The sequence below is a fragment of the Phasianus colchicus genome, chromosome 26, assembly GCF_987193195.1.
Source record: "Phasianus colchicus chromosome 26, bPhaCol1.hap1.1, whole genome shotgun sequence".
Classification (NCBI taxonomy): Eukaryota; Metazoa; Chordata; class Aves; order Galliformes; family Phasianidae; genus Phasianus; species Phasianus colchicus.
The window spans coordinates 3,525,345-3,544,428 of NC_143461.1; the positions used below are offsets into that span (position 1 = coordinate 3,525,345).

The 19,084-nt window shown below is 60.3% G+C and overlaps 2 protein-coding genes and 1 long non-coding RNA gene across 8 annotated transcripts; 2 read left to right on the plus strand and 1 right to left on the minus strand.

Moving 5' to 3' along the window:
- The first annotated feature begins 43 nt into the window (after positions 1-43).
- Positions 44-4,402, plus strand: LOC149914970 (uncharacterized). Of its 2 annotated transcripts, XR_016459975.1 has the most exons (4): positions 46-160; positions 911-1,060; positions 1,952-2,849; positions 4,314-4,402. It is a non-coding gene; the product is annotated as an uncharacterized LOC149914970 (long non-coding RNA). The 2 variants fall into 2 exon arrangements; XR_016459974.1 differs by having other exon boundaries at positions 44-160; positions 1,952-4,391.
- Positions 4,403-5,759: 1,357 nt separating this feature from the next.
- On the plus strand, positions 5,760-10,181 carry SLC25A39 (solute carrier family 25 member 39). Of its 2 annotated transcripts, XM_031600885.2 has the most exons (12): positions 5,760-5,910; positions 7,197-7,305; positions 7,404-7,463; positions 7,770-7,814; positions 8,130-8,239; positions 8,329-8,396; positions 8,473-8,597; positions 8,674-8,847; positions 8,931-9,040; positions 9,127-9,208; positions 9,285-9,365; positions 9,451-10,181. In XM_031600885.2, the coding sequence occupies exons 2-12, from the start codon at positions 7,209-7,211 to the stop codon at positions 9,567-9,569; spliced, it is 1,071 nt and encodes a 356-aa protein (XP_031456745.1). In that variant the 5' UTR covers positions 5,760-5,910; positions 7,197-7,208; the 3' UTR covers positions 9,570-10,181. The 2 variants fall into 2 exon arrangements, with proteins under 2 accessions (XP_031456745.1, XP_031456746.1); XM_031600886.2 differs by lacking the exon at positions 7,770-7,814.
- A 220-nt stretch (positions 10,182-10,401) lies between these two features.
- RUNDC3A (RUN domain containing 3A) lies at positions 10,402-16,929 on the minus strand. Of its 4 annotated transcripts, none has more exons than XM_090125008.1 (11): positions 16,764-16,928; positions 14,906-15,021; positions 14,676-14,821; positions 13,662-13,747; positions 13,477-13,566; positions 13,310-13,390; positions 13,071-13,236; positions 12,120-12,277; positions 11,230-11,367; positions 11,034-11,140; positions 10,408-10,875 (listed from the first exon to the last, which is right to left on the minus strand). In XM_090125008.1, exons 1-11 carry the CDS (start codon positions 16,868-16,870, stop codon positions 10,733-10,735), a joined length of 1,338 nt encoding a protein of 445 aa, XP_089981134.1. In that variant the 5' UTR covers positions 16,871-16,928; the 3' UTR covers positions 10,408-10,732. The 4 variants fall into 4 exon arrangements, with proteins under 4 accessions (XP_089981133.1, XP_089981136.1, XP_089981134.1 ...); XM_090125009.1 differs by having other exon boundaries at positions 10,413-10,875; positions 14,676-14,809; positions 16,764-16,926; XM_090125007.1 differs by having other exon boundaries at positions 10,402-10,875; positions 14,676-15,021; positions 16,764-16,929.
- Between the last annotated feature and the right edge of the window lie 2,155 nt (positions 16,930-19,084).

A 19,084-nucleotide genomic window follows, 5' to 3' on the forward strand; every position in this document is an offset into this window, starting at 1 on the left:
TGCGCCGCCGCCTTTTGTCTGCGGGAGCGCGCGCGCGGCCCCGCCCAGCAGGGAGCGCTCGCGCGCTGCCCCACAGCCGCCATTTTGTTGCCTTCCCCACATCCTCACCCCCTTCTGATCTGCCTGAGGGGAGAAAGGCGGTGCAGAGGGAGCTGGAGAGGCAAGCTGTGTGAAATTCAATAGGGCCAAGTGTCAGGTCCTGCATTTTGGTCACAACAACCCCAAGCAACCCTACAGGCTTGGGGAGGAGCTCCCTGATGGAAAGGGACCTTGGTGGTTGAATATGAGCCAATGGCATCTTGGCTTTATTGAAATAGCCAAATAATTTACCTCTGGTAAAGCAAATTCTATTCACAATTGCTGTGGCGGGCCACCTGCAAGCAGGAGAGCATGCAGAAAACAGCATTACATCCTTTATGCCCCATCGCTCATTGCTGATCTCTTTCTCCCCTGGTTCCCCCTCAGTACTTCAGGATCACCACCTTCCCAACCCTCAACTAAACGTACACATATCAGCTAGACATCAATTTTTGCTAGCTGATTTAACTTCCAACATTTGCTCGTTTAACACTCGGCCGTTGTTTGTGGACATCCGCTCGTCCTTGCGTAGAGATAAGCTTGGAAGGAGGGCAGTATCCTGATGCCCTCCTGTTGCATCCCAACCCACCCACAGAGCAAGGCAAGCCAGCCTCGTGTAGAGGCCCTGCCTGCTTTGATGTTTGTTCAGTCTGTTTTTCTTTTGCTGAGGGTCTCTTATCCAAACAGAATAGCCCTACAATGTGTTTTCTAGTCCATAATACTATACCTGTACTATTTGGAACGTTTAAGCAAGAATTAATCACATAATTCAGCATCTATATGTCTAAAGTATGTTACTAACATCTATGGTGTTTCTACTTTTTCACCTCAGCTCTTTCTAAGGACAAGTTACAAAATACGAATACATTGCGCTCTACTTCTTCAGACCAATTCCCCCTTTTTAATATCTAACGCAGAAACGACATTCCATTCCTACAGAACAGACCTGGATAGACTGGATCCATGGGCTGAGGCAAACTGTGTGAGTTTCAATAGGGCCAAGTGTCAGGTCCTGCATTTTGGTCACAACAACCCCAAGCAACCCTACAGGCTTGGGGAGGAGCTCCCTGATGGAAAGGGACCTTGGTGGCTGAATATGAGCCAGCAGTGTGCCCAGGTGGCCAAGAAGGCCAATGGCATCCTGGCTTGGATCAGGAATGGTGAGCAGGACTAGAGAAGTCATCCTGCCCTGTACTTGGCGTTGGTGAGGCCTCAGCTTGGGTTCTGTGTTCAGTTTTGGGCGGCTCAGAACAGAGAAGACATGGAGGTGATGGAGCAGGTCGAAAGAAGGGCAGCAGGGCTGGTGAAGGGCTTGGAGAATATGGCCTACGAGGAGAGACTGAAGGAGCTGGGGCTGTTTGGCCTGGGGAAGAGGAGGCTGAGGGGAGAACTTATTGTCTGAAAGGTGATTGCAGTGAGATTGACATCCTGATACACACATGCAGTGAGAAGAATAGATATCTATGTATTGAAAATGTTGTATTGGGGTGTTCTCTTCTCACTGGGGACAGGACGAGGGGAAATGGCCTCAAGTTGCACCAGGGGAAGGTTTAGGTTGGATATCAGGAAAAAAACTTCTTTACAGAAAGGGTTGTGAAGCACTGCAATGGGCTGCCCAGGGCGGTGGTGGAGTCAGCATCCCTGGGTGTGTTTACAGACCATGTGGATGTGCTGCTCAGGGACGTGGTTTAGCAGAGGGTTGTTGGAGTTGGGTACTATGGGGAGGTTGCAGTTGGACCTGATGATCTTTAAGGTCTTTTCCAACCTCAGCAATTCTCTGATTCTACATCCCTCTAATTGGATTTAGTGGAGAAACTGCAGGAGGGATCTCCTGTTGGGCTTGGCTTCAGTCTGTTTGTTTTCTTCTTTCCAGGAAGCATTCTGCTATATATCAGGGCCAAACAACCCCCCCCCAAGTGCATCTAGACCCAAGGAGCAGCTCTGTCCTGCCTGTTTTTGAACTGTTTTAGAAGTACTGCTGCGAGTTGGCCAGAGAATATTCCCATGGTATGGAAGAAATCTCCCTGCTTTGTGACCTGTAAGATAAATACTCCTGTGCCACGAGGGGATCCATCCTTGTGGCTCGGTGCAAGCAGCTCGAGCCCAATTCTGGAGCAGCAGCTCTTCCTACAGGCAGCACAGACACAGCAGGAGCACTGACTGCGGATCAGCTGAGCACCCTCTGATGGTGCTGTTCCTTCCTCCAAAGGGGGACAAAAACTCATCTTTGCTGAATTGTCTCAGGTTGCCCAGCACTGAGAGCCTTCAGCATTCAGGAAATCACAGGCCAGGAAGTATTTACAGTCCTTATGATGCTCAGGTACTGCCTCTCTTTCCACAGCCTGGCCATTTAGAAGATCTGCTGGCAAAGGCTGGTGAGTAATGAAGTGTGTCTGCTGATGGACCACAGCACAGCCAGCCTGCAGCAAGCAGCAGAAATTCAAGGATCCATGTTAGAGGGGCAACAAATGGGAAAGGACTCTGCTTGCTGCAAACCCACCACCTTGACGTGCAACCCCTCTGTGCAGCACAGTACTCACATCGCATCGTGCCTGGGGCAGGAGCACAGCAATCCTTCCCCTCAGCACACGCTGCTCAAGCTGGATGGATGGAGGATGCTGCTGCAGCAATACCAGAATGCTACAGAACAGCTGAAGCAGCCCAAGTCCTGAAGTGCAGCTGAGCTCCCATGTGGAAGGAGTGCACGGTGACAGACCTTGCACTGGCTGTGGGGACTGGAGAGGAACACCCTGCAGACAGATTTATTACCTGTAAGTACAGCAGCCTGACAGCTAAAGTGGGCTTTAATTACTGCAGAGAGCTCTTCTGGGCACTTCTGGTTCATACAGTGTGATTGCTTGTAGAAAGGATCTGTGAATCTATCTTACAATTGAACTCAATCTAGGCTCACTCTCATATACATTCCTTTAGGTCCATGGTGCTACTAGCTAGAAACCAAACCATTTTTAACATCAAATTACAAAGGTATCCTTTAAGAAGGAAAGCAGCAAGTTTATATTCCACTCTGCTTCCCCATTCATAACGTGGGGCTCCTTTTCCCCAGGGCTGCATTTTATAACTTGTTTCACCACTGCAGCCAGGTTTTCCTGGAAGGTGCTACAGAAGGTGAAACAGTTTCTCAGGTCCGGCCTGCAGTGCCAGCTGACCTGCAGAACTACCAGAACTACAGCTGTGGGATGAATTCTGGGTTACAGTGGTTTTAAGCCTGACCTCCCCGGAGCCTTATCTGTCTGCAAGCTGCTTCATTTCAGTCACTTAATTCAGATTAAGGATGGCTTTTGCAAAACCATAATGATCCTAGTTGAAATAAATACTCAAATTCTGCACTAGCTTAATTCCATTACCCTGCTATCCAGATCCCTTTTGCAAGCCGGCCATTAAACTTCACCTAAAAAAGGAAACAGCCTAATGGTTTGCAAAATGCTTTCCAGCAAGGGGACAGGATTGATCTTTCCAAACCAATAGCAGATGCTACGGCAGAGCACACAGAAACCCTTCCTGCAGCAGGCACAGCCCCAGCCTCGCACAACTGTCCGCGTTGCATCAGCTCTGCGCGCAGCGAAGCTTCTCCATGGAGATGGCACAGGAGGGCTGGGTGTTGCACAGGCGGTTTCCCAGCCCTGCTTACACGCTGTCAGTAGCAGCAGGAGAGCAGCATTCCTGCTCTGAGCAGACAGGGCTCACACAAACCTTCCCCAGCAGCTCAGCCTCTGCGTGCAAGCCTGCAGCTCAGGAGGGGATTAGAGCTCAGCTGGCTCCGTCCCCCACAAGTTGAGACCAAACACACAGATTTACAACTGGGGCTCAGTGCCCCCAAGCTAGCTTACATTTCTTCTCACAGAGCAGCACAGCCCTGCAGCCCCTCGAGGGACAGCGGGGCCGTGGATCAGACACACACCCGGCAGGGTGTGGGCAGGCAGCAGGCTGTGACTCAGCAGAAAGAGCCAGCCGGGTCCTCGGTGCTAAACGAGGGGAAAGCAGCCCCACTCCTCCCTGCTGCTCCCACAGAGCCCTGCCAAGCTGAGATTAAGGCCTCGCACGCTTCCCTCGTGCCCCCACCCCAGCTGGAAAAAGATTATTCCTTTTTTCTCCTCCTCCAGCAGTGTGGGAGGCACGCAGAGCCCAGCACCTACAAACAGACGCAGCGCCTCTAAGATTATTTTTTATTTGTTGTTTCTAATTAATCATTGTTCTGTTTCTAAATTCCACTCAAGGGCTTTCCGGATCGTTTAAATGCTGTGCTCAAGAGGCTGAGTTACCATTAGGAAGTTCCAGGATGCACTGCCTCCTTATGTGACCGTGTGGGAATTCGGATAGCTTCACGTCCTTACTTCAGAGGGTCAGGACTCGCTTTCGTTGATTTTAATTGATATCAGGGCAGGAAATGCTTGCAAAGTTCTCAGTGCCGTCCGTGTCTGTACCCGAATCCCAATTGCAGCGTGCTGGGCTCTGCAGTGCCTGTCCCCTTCTTGCCACAGGATGGCACTCGCAGGGGAGCAGAGACGCACACAGACACCGGCACAGCCTCAACTCTCGAGGTTAAGGCAGGGGAAGACTCGAGCCCTACTGCAGCAATCTTAGTGACATCGTTGCACTGCTTCTCACATGCACAGGGATGGAGGAGCCCTAGGAGGACACACAGCTGGAGAATCCTGGCTTTGTCCTGGTTCTCCTGTCCAGGACGCACGCTGGCAGCCTGCAGGGCTGGGCAGGGCCAGGTCAGAGCCCTCCCATCTGGGCAGGGCAGGCTGGGGGTCAGGAGGGCTTCACGAGCCGCCTGCTGCCCCTGCAGCTGCAGGCAGCACCTCCTGCAGCTCTGCTCCCGTCCCCTGCGTCAGGGCAGAAGCCAAAAGCATCCTGAGATGAAAAGATGAGCAGGGATAAAGCCGTGCTGAAGAGCTCACTTCTTTGTGTTCCTCTCCTTAGGAAACAGCAGCACGTTCAGTGCAGCACAAAGAATATTACTGTGCAGCTATATTAAGCACACAGAGGATCTCAGCCTCGCATGCAAACCCCCACCCCTAACAGAGGCAACAAAGAGGGCTCCTGTTACCTGCGGGTGCTTTGGGGCCCTCACTTCTAAGCACAGCAGCACATTTTTAGTTGCATTTTCCTTTGCAAGGCCAGAGGAGGGACTGAGGAGCCTCCTCCTCACATCGGCTGCTTGTAAGTGGAAGACCAGAAGCTGAAGACCTCAGCTGCTCCCCTCCCTCTCTTCTCCAGCCCCAGAAAGGAGGTTGGGGCTGTGTGAGATGCACTCAGAACAGCTGGCTGCACAGGCTCCAACTGGGGCAGTGCCCTGCACGGCTGCCGAGGTGCTGCCCTGCCCCTGGGGCAACGTTCGCTGCTCTCCCTGCTCAGACAAACCTCCAATCCCTGCCGCCTGCACCCAGTGCTGCGTGCACACACACGCACTGCTCACCCAACAGCGCGAGCGTGCGAGCCCTGCTGCCTCCAGCACGCACCTCGACAGCACCACAACTGTGAGCGTGCCAGCCCCAGCGCTTCCAGGGTGTAAGTGTGCAAGGCGTGCTTCCGCCAGCACGACGAGCGTGCAGAGCACTTCCCACGAGCTCCGCCGACCCCGCAGCCCCCCACGTGCTCCCCCTCCCCACGTGCCCGCGTCCTCCAGGCCGGCAGGGGGCGCTGCGTGCCGCAGGGCGCATGCGCGAGGCGGTGGCCGCGGGGCGGAAGCGGCGCGGGGCGGCGTAGAGCGGCGCGCGGCACCCATGGGGCTCCTTAAAGGCGCCGCCACCCGCGGCCCTTCCGGTGCTGGGGGACGGCAGCGCCGCTTGGGGCCGGCATGAGCAGGTGGGGGCGGTCCCGGGACACCCCTCCGCGGCCCCCTTTGGGGGGTCTCGGCTGCCTCATTTTCCCGGTGGTGGTGGGAGAGACGAGGGGAAGTCAAGGTTTTGGTGGGGGTGGGGGGAGTGCGAGCACCGGGGGGGGGGGAGGAGAAGTGTTTGGGGGGGGACAAAAGTGGGGGGGGGGTCGCGTGGGGACTGCTTAGCTCGAAGGTGGGCAAAACTTGGGGTGGGAGGGGTCAGAGGGGCGTGGCGGGGGCTGGGAGCTCTCAGGTTGGGGGGGGGGAGGGGGTAGGTGGTGGAGCCCCCCCGTGTCACCTCCACCTGTGTGCCCCCCCCTGCGTGAGACGCTGCCCCTGGGGTCCTCGCGTGTCCCTGCGGTTCAGTGTGGGCTCTTTGGGCCCTGCAGGCTGTCGTCCCTTGCCTTAATTGCTGGCCTTCATTGTCCTCACGTCTTACTGCAGTGCGTGGCAGCGGGGTGCCCCACAGCAGCACATCTGGGTTCCCCCGGGTGCTCATGGAGCCCCGCAGCTGCTCTCAGCCCCTTAGCAGTGGGGGGCTGGCAGTGCCCAGCCCTGCGTTTCCCCCAGTCCCATTATCCCTGGAGGGAAGGGCCCTGCAGGCGCAGCACAGCACCGTCCCCTGCCCTGAGCCCTTTCCACCAGAGCCCGCCTGCTGCACTGACCTTGCAGAACTGCTGAGTCAGATGGCAAAGGCAGTTTGGATTTTGTTTTTTTTTAAGCTTTGTTCTGTGTTGAATTATGCCTGGAAATCTGTCTGCTGCTCGAGTGCATTCTGGCTGGCAGAACTCTGCTGCCTGTCCCCTGCTGAGGTCCCTGCTGAGCCCCTGGGTACAGACCCCATAGCACGGGGTGCACTGCGCCCAGCTCTGCCCTCACTGACACTTTGCACCTCCAAACCCTTTGCTGAGCTCCTCCTGCACCCCACAACTCCTGGGCTGCACCGAGCTGGGGCCAGGAGGGGGCCGCAGCGTTCTGCTCTTTGCACTTTGTTCCCTCCCGTCCCTTAACGTCCCCTCCTGGGAGGAGGCAGCACCTCCTCCCCTTGGGCCCTCAGCCAGCAGCTACTGGCTGTTATCGAGGCCTGGTGGCCCCAGGAGGGTCCCCCCTGATTACAGGCTGCAGGCAGCAAGGACGGGGCCGCCCTCCCTGTGCTGTGCTGATAGCACGGCTGGGGTGCAGCACGGGGGTGATCCAGACCCCCAGCCCCAAGATGGGCACGTACTGGGCTGGGGGTGTGGGTGAAGCCCCCTGAGCATGCTGTGTGTTGCAGGAGGGCAGTACCATGGCTGAGAAGACATCGCCAGGCCCCAGCGGGGCCATCACACCCCTGCAGCAGATGTTGGCCTCCGGGACGGGTGCCATCCTCACCTCCCTCTTTGGTGAGGCCCCGGGAAGGCTGGGGGGGGAGGACACAGTGGTACTCTGGGTTATGGCTGATGGTAGAGGGGTGGCAGCTAACAGAGTGATGCTGTTGCAGTGACACCCCTGGATGTGGTGAAGATCAGACTGCAGGCCCAGAGGACGCCCTTCTCCAAAGGTACCTCCATGGGGACTGGCATCCCCAAGCAGTGCTGGGCTGGGGGTGGCAGCTGTGGGGCAGGTGGGTGCCATGCACACCTTGTCCCAGTTCAGGGCTGGATGGAAGCTCGGTGTGCTCCAGGGCTCTGCTCCATCTTCCTCCCCCTGCTGCTGGTCTCTGTGCTGTGTGACCACCCCACACCTCCTGGCCAACCCCCCTGGGCTCTGTGTGGCCCCGTGCTGGGTGCAGGGACACAGGACACCGGTCCCACGAGGGTGGCACATCCCCAGTGCCATTGCTCAGCCTGTCCCTGTTGTGTTTCAGCGTGGTTGGTGCGATCGGTGCCCCAGGGCTCACAGCATGCCACATGTGAGTACGTGGGGGTTAAAGATCCCCCTGGCTCCAGCTTGCTTCCTCGCTGGTGTCATCTGCAGGGACATCCTGAGCCTTTCCCCTGCTTGGTCCCACTTGAGTGTGATGATGGTGTCTGGGTGCTGCTGGTGGGGCAGGATGCTTGCAGGCAATGGGAAATCGCCTTGCTGTCTCCCCCAGCCCTGCTGTGATGCTTGGGCACAAGGCTTCAGTGCTGTCCTGGGAGATATGATGGTCTGGAGGTGGGCAGAGGGATGTGTCCAGGCTGGGGTCGGTCTGGCAGTGACGCTGTCTGTTCTTCCACTCTCTCAGGGAAGTGTTTCCTCTACTGCAACGGGCTCATGGATCATCTGTACGTCTGTCAGAATGGCAACAGCTGCACTGCCTGGTACAAGACCCCCACCTGCTTCAACGGCACACTGGTAGGGGCTGCAGGGACTGCAGGTGTCCCAGGGTGGGGGCCGAGGGGTGCTCTTCACCCCATCCACCCCTTCTGTGTGCATCCCCACAGGATGCCTTTGTGAAGATCACACGCCACGAGGGCATCAGGTCCCTGTGGAGCGGGCTCCCCCCAACGCTGTGAGTATGGATCTGGGCGGTGGGACCCACACTTTGAGCCCCCCCTGGGCTGCCCTCATCACCCATCTCCTTGCAGGGTGATGGCTGTGCCAGCCACTGTCATCTATTTCACCACCTACGACCAGCTGCGGGACTACCTGCACGCCCGCACCGGGAGCCGGGGCCACCACATCCCACTGCTGGCAGGAGCCCTCGCTCGGCGTGAGTAGCACAGTGCCTCACAGCCCCCCTCTGCTCCCACTGCACGGCTCTGACCTCTGCTTTTCCCCCCCTGCAGTGGGTGCTGTGACACTGATCAGCCCCTTGGAGCTGATCCGCACCAAGATGCAATCCCGACAGCTCAGCTACCGCGAGCTGCGCGTCTGCATCCAGTCAGCGGTGGCTCAGGATGGCTGGCTGTCCCTGTGGAGGGGATGGGGGCCCACGGTGCTGCGGGACGTCCCCTTCTCTGGTATGGCTGTGGGATGGGGTGTGGGGACGTGGGAGGTGGTGCCCTGTAGTCTCATTGCAGCACCGGCACTTCTCTCCTCCCAGCTCTCTACTGGTTCAACTACGAGCTGGTGCGGGAGTGGCTCTGCAGACAAACCCGGCTGGATGAGGCCACCTTCATGGTCAGCTTTGTGTCCGGGGCCATCTCTGGGACGGTGAGTGGGGGGGCTTGGGGGCTGCAGCCCCCTGGGGCAGAAAAGAGAAGTGGGATGGCATGCACAGCCCTGCCTGCTTGCTGCAGGTGGCTGCCGTGCTGACGCTGCCCTTCGATGTGGTGAAGACCCAGCGGCAGATCCAGCTAGGAGACAGCGAGATGCACCCAGGTGAGGGGGCTTCTCGCTGAGGCAGATGGGGAGGGGTCTCTGGGCATCCCCTAAACCCCCTCCTTTCTCCTCGCAGCTGCAGCCTCCAAGCCTTCATCCACCTGGCTGCTCCTGCAGCGTATCCGTGCTGAGTCTGGCACGCGCGGGCTGTTTGCAGGTAGGGGTTTAACACACGCTCCCCTTCTTGCCCTGGTTTGGGGTTTGTGGGCATCGCAGTGGGGCTGACAGTGCTGTCCTTGCAGGCTTCCTGCCTCGTGTCATTAAGGTGGCACCCGCCTGTGCCATCATGATCAGCACCTACGAGTTTGGCAAAACCTTCTTCCAGAAGCTGAACCAGGAGCGGCGGCTGCGGGGGCTGTGAGCTGGGAACCGTGACCCATGGAGCAGGGCCGGTGCCAGCCCTGCTGCTGGCCCAAGTGCCTTCCCACGGTGCACTCCACGGCCTGGACGTGGCTCACAGCAAGGACACAGCCCAGGGGCCGCCTCCATCGTGCCCTGCTGGGGACATTGGTGCCCGCTGTGATGCTGTGGGGATGCAGCCCTGCGTGGCCGTGCCTGTGCTCACCCCTTGGGGTCGGACAGATGCTGCTGCTGGACTCGGGCTGGGTGCTCCCAGCCTCCTTGAGGGTGGGGGCCGGGGCTCCATGCTGGACCAAACCCTGGGGGCTGCTCCGTGTGCCCGAGCCCCGCTTTGTCCCCCATCCTGCCCTTCCTCGTTACGCACAGCCTCCCCTGTAGCCCTGCATGGCATGGGGACTCACCACAGCTCTGCCTCCGGACCTTTCCTCCTCCTCAGGACCTCCCTGGGTTTGGACCCTGTGTGGGGACAGACCTCCCTGCTGCTCCGAGGGGCCAGGCTTGGATCTGTGACCTGACCCTTCACCACGAGGGTCTGCCCCATGTGGGAGCTGCCCTCCTTCCACCTCGGAGGGCAGTTTCTCTTATTTTCTTAAATAAAACTAAAGGCCTCTTAGGGTGTGGAGTCCACAAAGGGCAGAGTGATGCTCACCTGGCTGGCAGCCCCCAGCTGTGCTCTGCTATAGGGAGCTGCCAGCTGGGGGCCCTGCAGTCCCCCATCACGCCTGGGGGGCACTTTGCTCTTTTCCCTCACCCCACTGGCTGGCTGCACGCAGAGCCCAGCTCCTATCACTGTGTTTATTGATTCCTTTTTGCACCAACAAGGCAAGATGAGGTTGAATCCAAACCCAGAGGGAAAAGGGGACGGAAGGGGAGCGGGTTCCTATCTCACTTGCGGGGATGGTGTTGCAGGAGAAGCAGTTGGGTCCCACGGGTGCTGAGGAGGGGGCGTTTGAATCCCAAACCCCTCCTCTGCACCCAGCAGCGCTCTCCAGGGTTCCCCGTGCCGCACAGTTCATCCCCCCTGCCCAGCTCGGGTGGATATGGGGGCATTCACGTCCCATCCCCATCCCGACGGCTCTGTGTCCTTCATCCTCCGTCGGTCCCAGCAAGGAGGGGATGAGGTTCAGTCCTCCGCGGCGCTGCCGGACGGGGGGGCCGGGGGTCTCAGCTGGGGCTGCGGGTGGGGCTGGCTTCGTTGCTGTCGCTCACCAGGCACTCGTTGGACTTGAGGCTGGCCAGGGACTTGCAGCTGGGCAGCGAGGCCAGGGAGCCGCAGAGCCCCAGCATGGAGGGCGTGGGGTCCTTCCCTGCGGGGACAGAGCGCGTGGCGGGGGCTGCAAACGGGGATGGGGCCGAACCGGGGGGCGGGGACCCGATGGCTGAGTGGGAAACAACCCTAGCGTGGGGGGAGAGGGGGGGACCTGCGGTTGGGGACCCCGTGCAGCACCCCATGGGGGGGTCTTACCCAAGGGCCCCCAGGGCTCGCCTTCGCGCTTGCCCTCGCCCAGGCGCTGGGAGTCGGAGCTGAGGCTGTTCTCGGCCGACAGCTGGTCGGTGCTCACGAAGCTGTGCCTGCGGAGGGACGGCGCTCAGTTCCCCCCCTCCCCCCGGGGCCGATGGGGTGCGGGTCGGCGGCTCTGCCCCCCCCTCTCCCCGGTTACCTCCTGTACAGCTTGCTGTCCGAGCCGCTCTCGTTGCCATTGAGCGTCCCCAGCGATGGCCACTGGTTCACCAAAGGCGTCACCATCTCCTTGGAGAGCTGCGCCAGCTGTGGGTTCTCACATGGGATCAGCCCCGTCCTGTGGCACACATCGGGGGGAGCAGTGAGCGATGGGGGCCCACATCCCATCGTGCCCCACAGGTGAATGGGGGGACACTGTGTCCTATAGGGCGCAGGGAGCACTGAGGACTCCCAGGGTACGTGGAGCAGTTGGCACCCATCACCCACAGCAGTGTGGGATGGGGATGGGATGGGATGGGATGGGATGGGGATGGGGATGGGGATGGGGATGGGGATGGGGATGGGGATGGGGATGGGATGGGGATGGGGTGGGGATGGGATGGGGATGGGGTGGGGATGGGGATGGGATGGAGATGGGGATGGGGTGGGGATGGGGATGGGGATGGGGATGGGATGGGGATGGGGATGGAGATGGGGATGGGGATGGGGATGGGATGGGGATGGGGATGGGGATGGGGATGGGATGGGATGGGATGGGGATGGGGATGGGGATGGGGATGGGGTGGGGATGGGGTGGGGATGGGGATGGGGATGGGGATGGGGATGGAGATGGGGATGGGGATGGGGATGGGATGGGGATGGGGATGGGGATGGGGATGGGGATGGGGATGGGGATGGGGATGGGGATGGGATGGGGATGGGGATGGGGATGGGGATGGGGATGGGGATGGGGATGGGATGGGGATGGGGATGGGGATGGGGATGGGGATGGAGATGGGATGGGGATGGGGATGGGGTGGGGATGGGGATGGGGATGGGATGGGGATGGGGTGGGGATGGAGATGGGGATGGGGATGGGACCTCACTCACAGCTGCTCCTGCAGCTCCAGGATGACACCCTCCAGCTCCTTCTTCTCCAGCTGGTTCTGCACCACCGCCTCCTCCAGCCGCAGCTTCAGCCGCTTGTTCTCCGCCTCCAGGTCCTTCAGCTGCGACTCCCGCAGCCTCACCAACTCCTCCAGGTACCCCTGCGGGGCCACCATCAGCAGAGCCACCCAGTGCGGGGTGATGGGGACAGGGCTGGCTCAGCATCCCCTCGGGTGCCACAGGGATGTGGGCAGCAGCGAGCCATGCGCAGGGTGCTCGGGACTGCAGCATCCCATAAGGATCCGTACCCAGGAAGCCCCATTCCAAGGACCACCAGAATATGGGATGCTCAAAGCTGGAGCATCCCATAAGGATTTGATACGCAGGTGGCCTGGTTCCAAGGACCAATAGAATCCAGGAGACAGTACAGGGTGCTGAGAGCTGGAGCATCCCATTGGGGTTGGTACCCAGGTGGCCCCATCCCAGATACCATCAGGACATGGGATGTTCAGAGTGGGAGCATCCTATGAGGGTCAGTACCCAGGTGGCCTCATTCCAGATACCAGTGGAATGCAGGAGGCAGCACAGGATGCTGAGGACTGGAGCATTCCATAAGGATCCATACCCAGGTTGCCCCATCCCAAGCACCACTAGAAAGTGGGATGCCCAAAGCTGGAACACCCCATAAAGATTGGGATGCACATGGCTCCATCTCAATCACCAGTAGGATCCAGGAGACAGTACAGGATGCTGAGAGCTGGAGCATCCCATTGGGGTTGGTACCTCAATCCCAGATACCATCAGGACATGGGATGTTCAGAGTTGGAGCATCCCATAAGGATTGATACACAGGCGATCTCATCCCAAGGACCAATAGGATCCAGGGAGCAGCACGGGATGCTGAGATGCTGAGCACCCCATGGGGGTCAGCACCCGGTGCCCCCACCCCGGTACCTTTTGGGCATAAACGATGCGGAACTTCTGCTCCATCTTGCGCCACTTGTTGTACCAGCTGTCCTCGTCGGTGACCAGCGGCAGGTAGGGGTGCTCAGGTGAGCTGTCCTCACTGGTGCTGCTCCCCATGCTGCCCCGCTCCTCCTCCTCGCTCAGGTAGTCATAGCTGGGGGGAGGGGCAAGGCGGGGGGGCTCAGCGGGTGTGTGGGCACAGCAGAGGGCAGTGGGGCTGTGCGTACCTCTGTGTGAACTTCAGGTAGGGCGTGTAGTCGATGACCGCCGGCACCTTGCCGTCCATCACCTCACCTTTCAGGCAGAAGCTGGGGGGGGTGGGGAGAAGGGGATGAGCAGGGGGGTGAGCAGGGGGACCTGGGGGGGGCACGGTGGCCGCCTGCCCGCATCCCACCTGAAGTCGATGGCGCCGAGCCCGATGAGCATCCCGACCAGCAGCGTGGATTCCTCCCGCAGCATGATGGCCCCGTCGTCATAGAACCGCCTGCGGGGGTGAGCAGGGGTGGGGTGGGCACCCATGGGGGGGGGGGGAGGAGGGTGTATGGGGTGGTGAGGGGAGGAAAAGGGATTGAAACTCACCTGGTGGTCCGCGAGTCCCGCAGTGCCGTGGTGATGTAGTCAGAAATGCGCTTCTCCATCAGTGCCACGCGGATCCATGCCCGGCCCTGCAATGGGGCTCACAGTGCTGTGCCACCTCCACCACCGCCCCATGGCACCGCCGTGCCACATCCCCTTGTGCCATGGGAACCCTAAAACCTCCACCACCGCCCCATGGCACCGCCGTGCCACGTCCCCTTGTGCCATGGGAACCCTAAAACCTCCACCACCGCCCCATGGCACCGCCGTGCCACGTCCCCTTGTGCCATGGGAACCCTAAAACCTCCACCACCGCCCCATGGCACCACCGTGCCACGTCCCCTTGTGCCATGGGAACCCTAAAACCTCCACCACCGCCCCATGGCACCACCGTGCCACGTCCCCTTGTGCCATGGGAACCCTCCCTCATGGAACCCTCCCTGGGAATGGTGTGGCTGTGCTCGGGCTGTGGGGTGGGGGTGAGATGGGGGGACAAAGAGAGGATGGGAATGAGAACTGGGGACAAGGAGAGGGCTGGGTATGGCAATGGGGAGGGGGGATGGGGGCATGGATGGGGATGAGGGTGGCAATAGGGGGGAGGATGGGAACGAGGTTGGGAACATGGACAGGGCTGGGGATGAAATGGGGATGGAGGATGGGGGCATGGATGGGGACAAAAGGGAAAGGGATGTGGACAGGGATAGCGATGGGGATGGAGATGAAGGCAGAGGGAGGATGGGGATGGGGCAGGGGATATGGATGGCGTTTAGGGTGGGAAGATGGGAACAAGGAGGGGGACATGGATGGAATGGGATGGGCAGTGGATGGGGATGGAGTGGTCAATGGGGTGGGATGGGGATGAAGATGGAGAGAGAATGGGAACAGAGACAGGGACAGGGGGTAAGGAGGGGGCTGTGGGCTGTGTCCTGGATGGAAATGGGTCCAGGGATGGGAGTTGGGAATGGGGATGGAGACGGGGGTGGCTCAGGGCCAGGGATGGAGGGGGCTCCCCCTGACCTTGGCCCTGGAAGTGCTGATGTTCTCCATGCTCTCGATGCTGCTGACGCAGTTGTTGGGCACCTTGCTGCAGGCCAGACGGATGTAATCCCAGAAGCCACGTTGTCCATCCGAGCTGAACCAGCTGACGGGGCCTGGGGGCAGCGCTGGGAGCTCGTGTCCCCATCTGAGACGTGGGGGGGGGAGGGCAGGAAGGGGATGGGGAGGGGACGGGGAGGTCCCTGCGGTACCTTTGAAGCGGTGGCTGAGGATCTGCTCGAGGATGGCGGCGAAGTTGACGAACTCCTCGGAGGAGTCGTCGATGGGCTCAGCAGTGTGCTTCTCCAGCAGCGTCTTCACCGAGAACCTGGGGGATCACGGGGCCATGGGGCTGGAGGGGACGTGTCCCTGCTTTGTGCCCCATGGCGTGTCCCCATGGTGCATCCTTGCCGTGTGTCCCCATGGCGTGATGCTGTGGTGTGTCCCCACCGTGCGTCCTCCTGCTGTGTTCTCATCCTAAGTCCCCATGCTGTGCCCCCATGGCATGTCCTTGTGTCCCTACTGTGTGTCCCCATGGCACATCTCTATGGCACGTCCCCGCGGTGTGACCCCATTGTGTGTCCCCACGGCACGTCCCCACGGTGTGACCCCACAGTGTGACCCTACGGTGCATCCCCACAGTGCATCGTCCTGCTTTGTCCTCATCCTATGTCCCCATGGCATGTCCCTATAGCATGCCCCCATGGTGTGACCCCACCATATGCCCCCACAGCATGTCCCTACAGTGTGACCCCCCCACGGTGTGTCCCCACGGTGCGTTCCCAACCTGCATCCCTCCCACACGTCCCCACTCCTTGTCCCCATTTCGTGCCCCTTGTGCACAGGGACGCCGCTCCAGCCATCCCTGTCCCAGCCCAACCCTGCAGGACTCCGGGCTCTGCTCTCTGTCCCCACGTCCCCGGGGGACCCCACAGGGCGTCCGCCGCTGCCCCTCATTGCGCACGGCCCGGAAGGGCGAACAAAGGCCCCTTTCCTCCCGGCCATGCGGGCGGTGATGGTTTTCCCTTCCGCCGCTGGCCAGGGCGATGCCGAGGGAAAAAGCCCAGCCCAGGCTGAGGTGGACCTGAGGAGGCTGGGGATGTGGGGGGGGATGGGAAGCACCTGGAGGGGCATGGCAGTGGGGTCAGTGAGGGTGGGGGGGTGTCAGATGGGGGCTGACCTGTATAATAATAAGGGGCACAGGGGGTCCCTGCAGCTCAATAGGACTCAGGAGGTGCAGGCGGGGAGATGGGGGCTCAGTGACCCCAACCTGCTGCCCCCCACAGCACAGCTGGGGGCCACGCTTTGCTCACAGCCACTACTGGGGGCTGGGGGGCATCCCCGCACTGTGGGGGGGTGGAGACCAGCAGAGCCCCCCCCGCGTGTCCCCCATCCCCAGACCCCATCCCCGCATCCCGGTCCAGCTGGCGTCGCCATGGCAACCCGCATCCTCCATCCCGCATCGCATCCCGCTGCCCTCCTCCCCCAGCCCGCCGGGCTCAAGGCCTGACGTCACTTCCTCAGCCCCACACCCACCGGGGGGGGGGGGTCCCCGCCGCCCCCCCCAACCTATAATCCCCCCCAAGGGCCGCCCCCCACATCTCCATCCCCTCCAGCTGCTCCCCATCTCCCCATGGCCGCCCCCAGCACCCCCAGAACCTCCATTCCCCACGCTGTTTTGCAGCCCTGGACCCCCCCTTCATCCCCCCCCCGGAGCCTTTGGCCCTCTGTGTGTGTGTCTATGTGTGCCTCCCCCCTCCCCCCCACGAGCACCCCCACCTTTCCCCATCATCATCCTCCCCACCCCATCCCCAACCCCCACCTTTCATTCTTCACCCCCAAATCAACAAAAATAACCCCCCCACACCCCATCCACCCCCCCCTCCACCCCCCCTCCCCAATCCCCTCTCAGCTCAAAGGGCCACAACGGCGCATTCCACCCCCCCCCCTCCATCCTCCACCCCCTCCGTCCATCTCCCCTCTCCCCATCTCCCCCTCCCCCAAGCCCCGTCCCCTCACATCTATATATTTTTCCTACATTTTGCGGCCCCCCCTCGCTCCCCCCCCCACCTGCAGACGGTGATGAGGTTTCTCCTCTCCACGGCGATGTTTCTGGAGGACGCTTTCTTGGAGGAGAGCCCCAGAGCCATGGCAGCCCGCACGCAGCCCGCTGCCATCCGCCGCGGGGCGAAGGCGTTGGGGCCCACGGCCACGCGCGGTGCCCCCCCCCGCCCCCCCCCGTCCCCCTCCTCCTACCCCCGCGTCGCTGCGGGTTGGGGCCTCTCGCGCCCGGAATTCAGCCCCGCAGGGATGGGGAGGGATGGGGATGGGGGGGGGGTGGGGGGCGAGGTGCATTTTGGGGGAGCGTCACCCCCCCCTTCCCCCCCCCCCGCAGCATCGCTGTCTGAGCATCGCCTCCCCCCCCCCCCCCCGCGATGCTGAGCGCCTTCTGGGAGCAGCTCTCCTCCACCCCCCCCCCCCATGAGCATCAATCCCCCCCCCAGCTGTGCTCACTCTGCTGGGCATCCCCTCCCCATTGCCCCCCCCATAATCATCCCCCCCCCACACTCCCCCCCATTGCCGTCATCCCCCATAGCCATCATCCTCCTATAGAATCCACCCCCCCTCACAGATCCCCCATGAACATTGTCCCTTATGAGCATCACCCCCATAACCATCACCCCCCCATTCCCCCCCCCATAACCATCATCCTCCCCCATAACCATCATCACCCCCCCATCACCCCCCCATAACCACTCCCCTATAACCATCACCCCCCCATCACCCCCCCATAACCACCCCCCCATAACCATCCCCTCTATAAAAATCACCCCTCATCCCCCCCCATAACCATAATCCTCCCCCTTAATCATCATCACCCCCCATCACTCCCCCATAATCATTCCCCCTATAACCATAAACCTCCCCCATAACCATCATCACCCCCCCATCACCCCCCCATAACCACCCCCCTATAACCATCACCCCTCCATCCCCCCCTATAACCATAATCATCCCCCATAACCATCATCACCCCCCCACAACCATCCCCCCTCATAACCATCACCCCCCACCCCCCCCTATAACCACCCCCCACCCCCCCATATCCACCACTCCCCCAATCCCCCCCCATTAACACCACCATTCCCCCAAAACCATCACCCCCATAACCACTACCCTGCATAAGCACCACCTCACCCCCATAACCCCCCCCCCATGAGCAGCACCCCACCCTAATGCCCCCCCCCCAAAACATCATAACCCTAAAATGGGGTTCTGGGTGGGGAGGTTCCCCCCCCTCTGCCCACTGTGCCCCACGCCGTGGGTATCATAGGTCAAACATTTGGGTGCTGCCCCCCCCCCACAGCACCCAAATCACTCAGAGTCACCCCAAGCGGTGAGGTGGGGGGGGGACCCCAAAACCCACAGGGAGGGGAACGCTTGGCAGCGCCCCGATAAGAGCAGGACTGTTATCAGAGCAGCCAGAGCCCCAGCACTGAGCTCCACTGAAATCCCTATAAGTGTGCGTGTGCACGTGTGTGTGTGTACATGTGTGTGTGTACATGTGTGTGTGTACATGTGTGTGTGCATGTGCGTGTGTACACGTGTGTACACGTGCGTATGTGTGTATATGTGTGTATGTGTGTGTGCATGTATGTGTGTGTACATGCGTGTGCACGTGTGTGTGTGTACATGTATGTGTGTGTGCGTGTGTACACGTGTGTACATGTGTGGTGTGCAGGTAGGAGCTTGCACGTTTGTGCTTCGTAATCTGCGTGTGCGTGCACTTGTGCGCCTGCATGGCTTTGGGCAGGACAGAGGGACAGGGGGACAGAGGGACAGAAGGACAAAGGGACGGAGGGACAGAGGGACAGAAAGACAGAAGGACAGAAGGACAGAGGGTCAGGAGGACAGAAGGACAGAAGGGCAGAGGGACAGAGGGACAGAAGGACAAGATAGAAGGACAGAGGGACAAAAAGAGAGAGGGACAGAGGGATAGAAGGACAGAAGGACAGAGGGGCAGAAGGACAGAGGGACAGGAGGACAGAAGGACAAGAGGACAGAAGGACAGAAGGACAGAAGGACAGAGGGACAGAAGGACAGGAGGACAGAAGGACAGAGGGACAGAGGGATAGGACAGAAGAACAGGACAGAGGAACAGAAGGACAGAAGGACAGGAGGACAGAGGGACAGAAAGACAGAAGGACAGAAGGACAGAGGGTCAGGAGGACAGAAGGACAGAAGGACAAGATAGAAGGACAGAGGGACAAAAAGAGAGAGGGACAGAGGAACAGAGGGATAGAAGGACAGAAGGACAGAGGGACAGACGGACAGGAGGACAGAAGGACAAGAGGACAGAAGGACAGAAGGACAGAGGGACAGAGGAACAG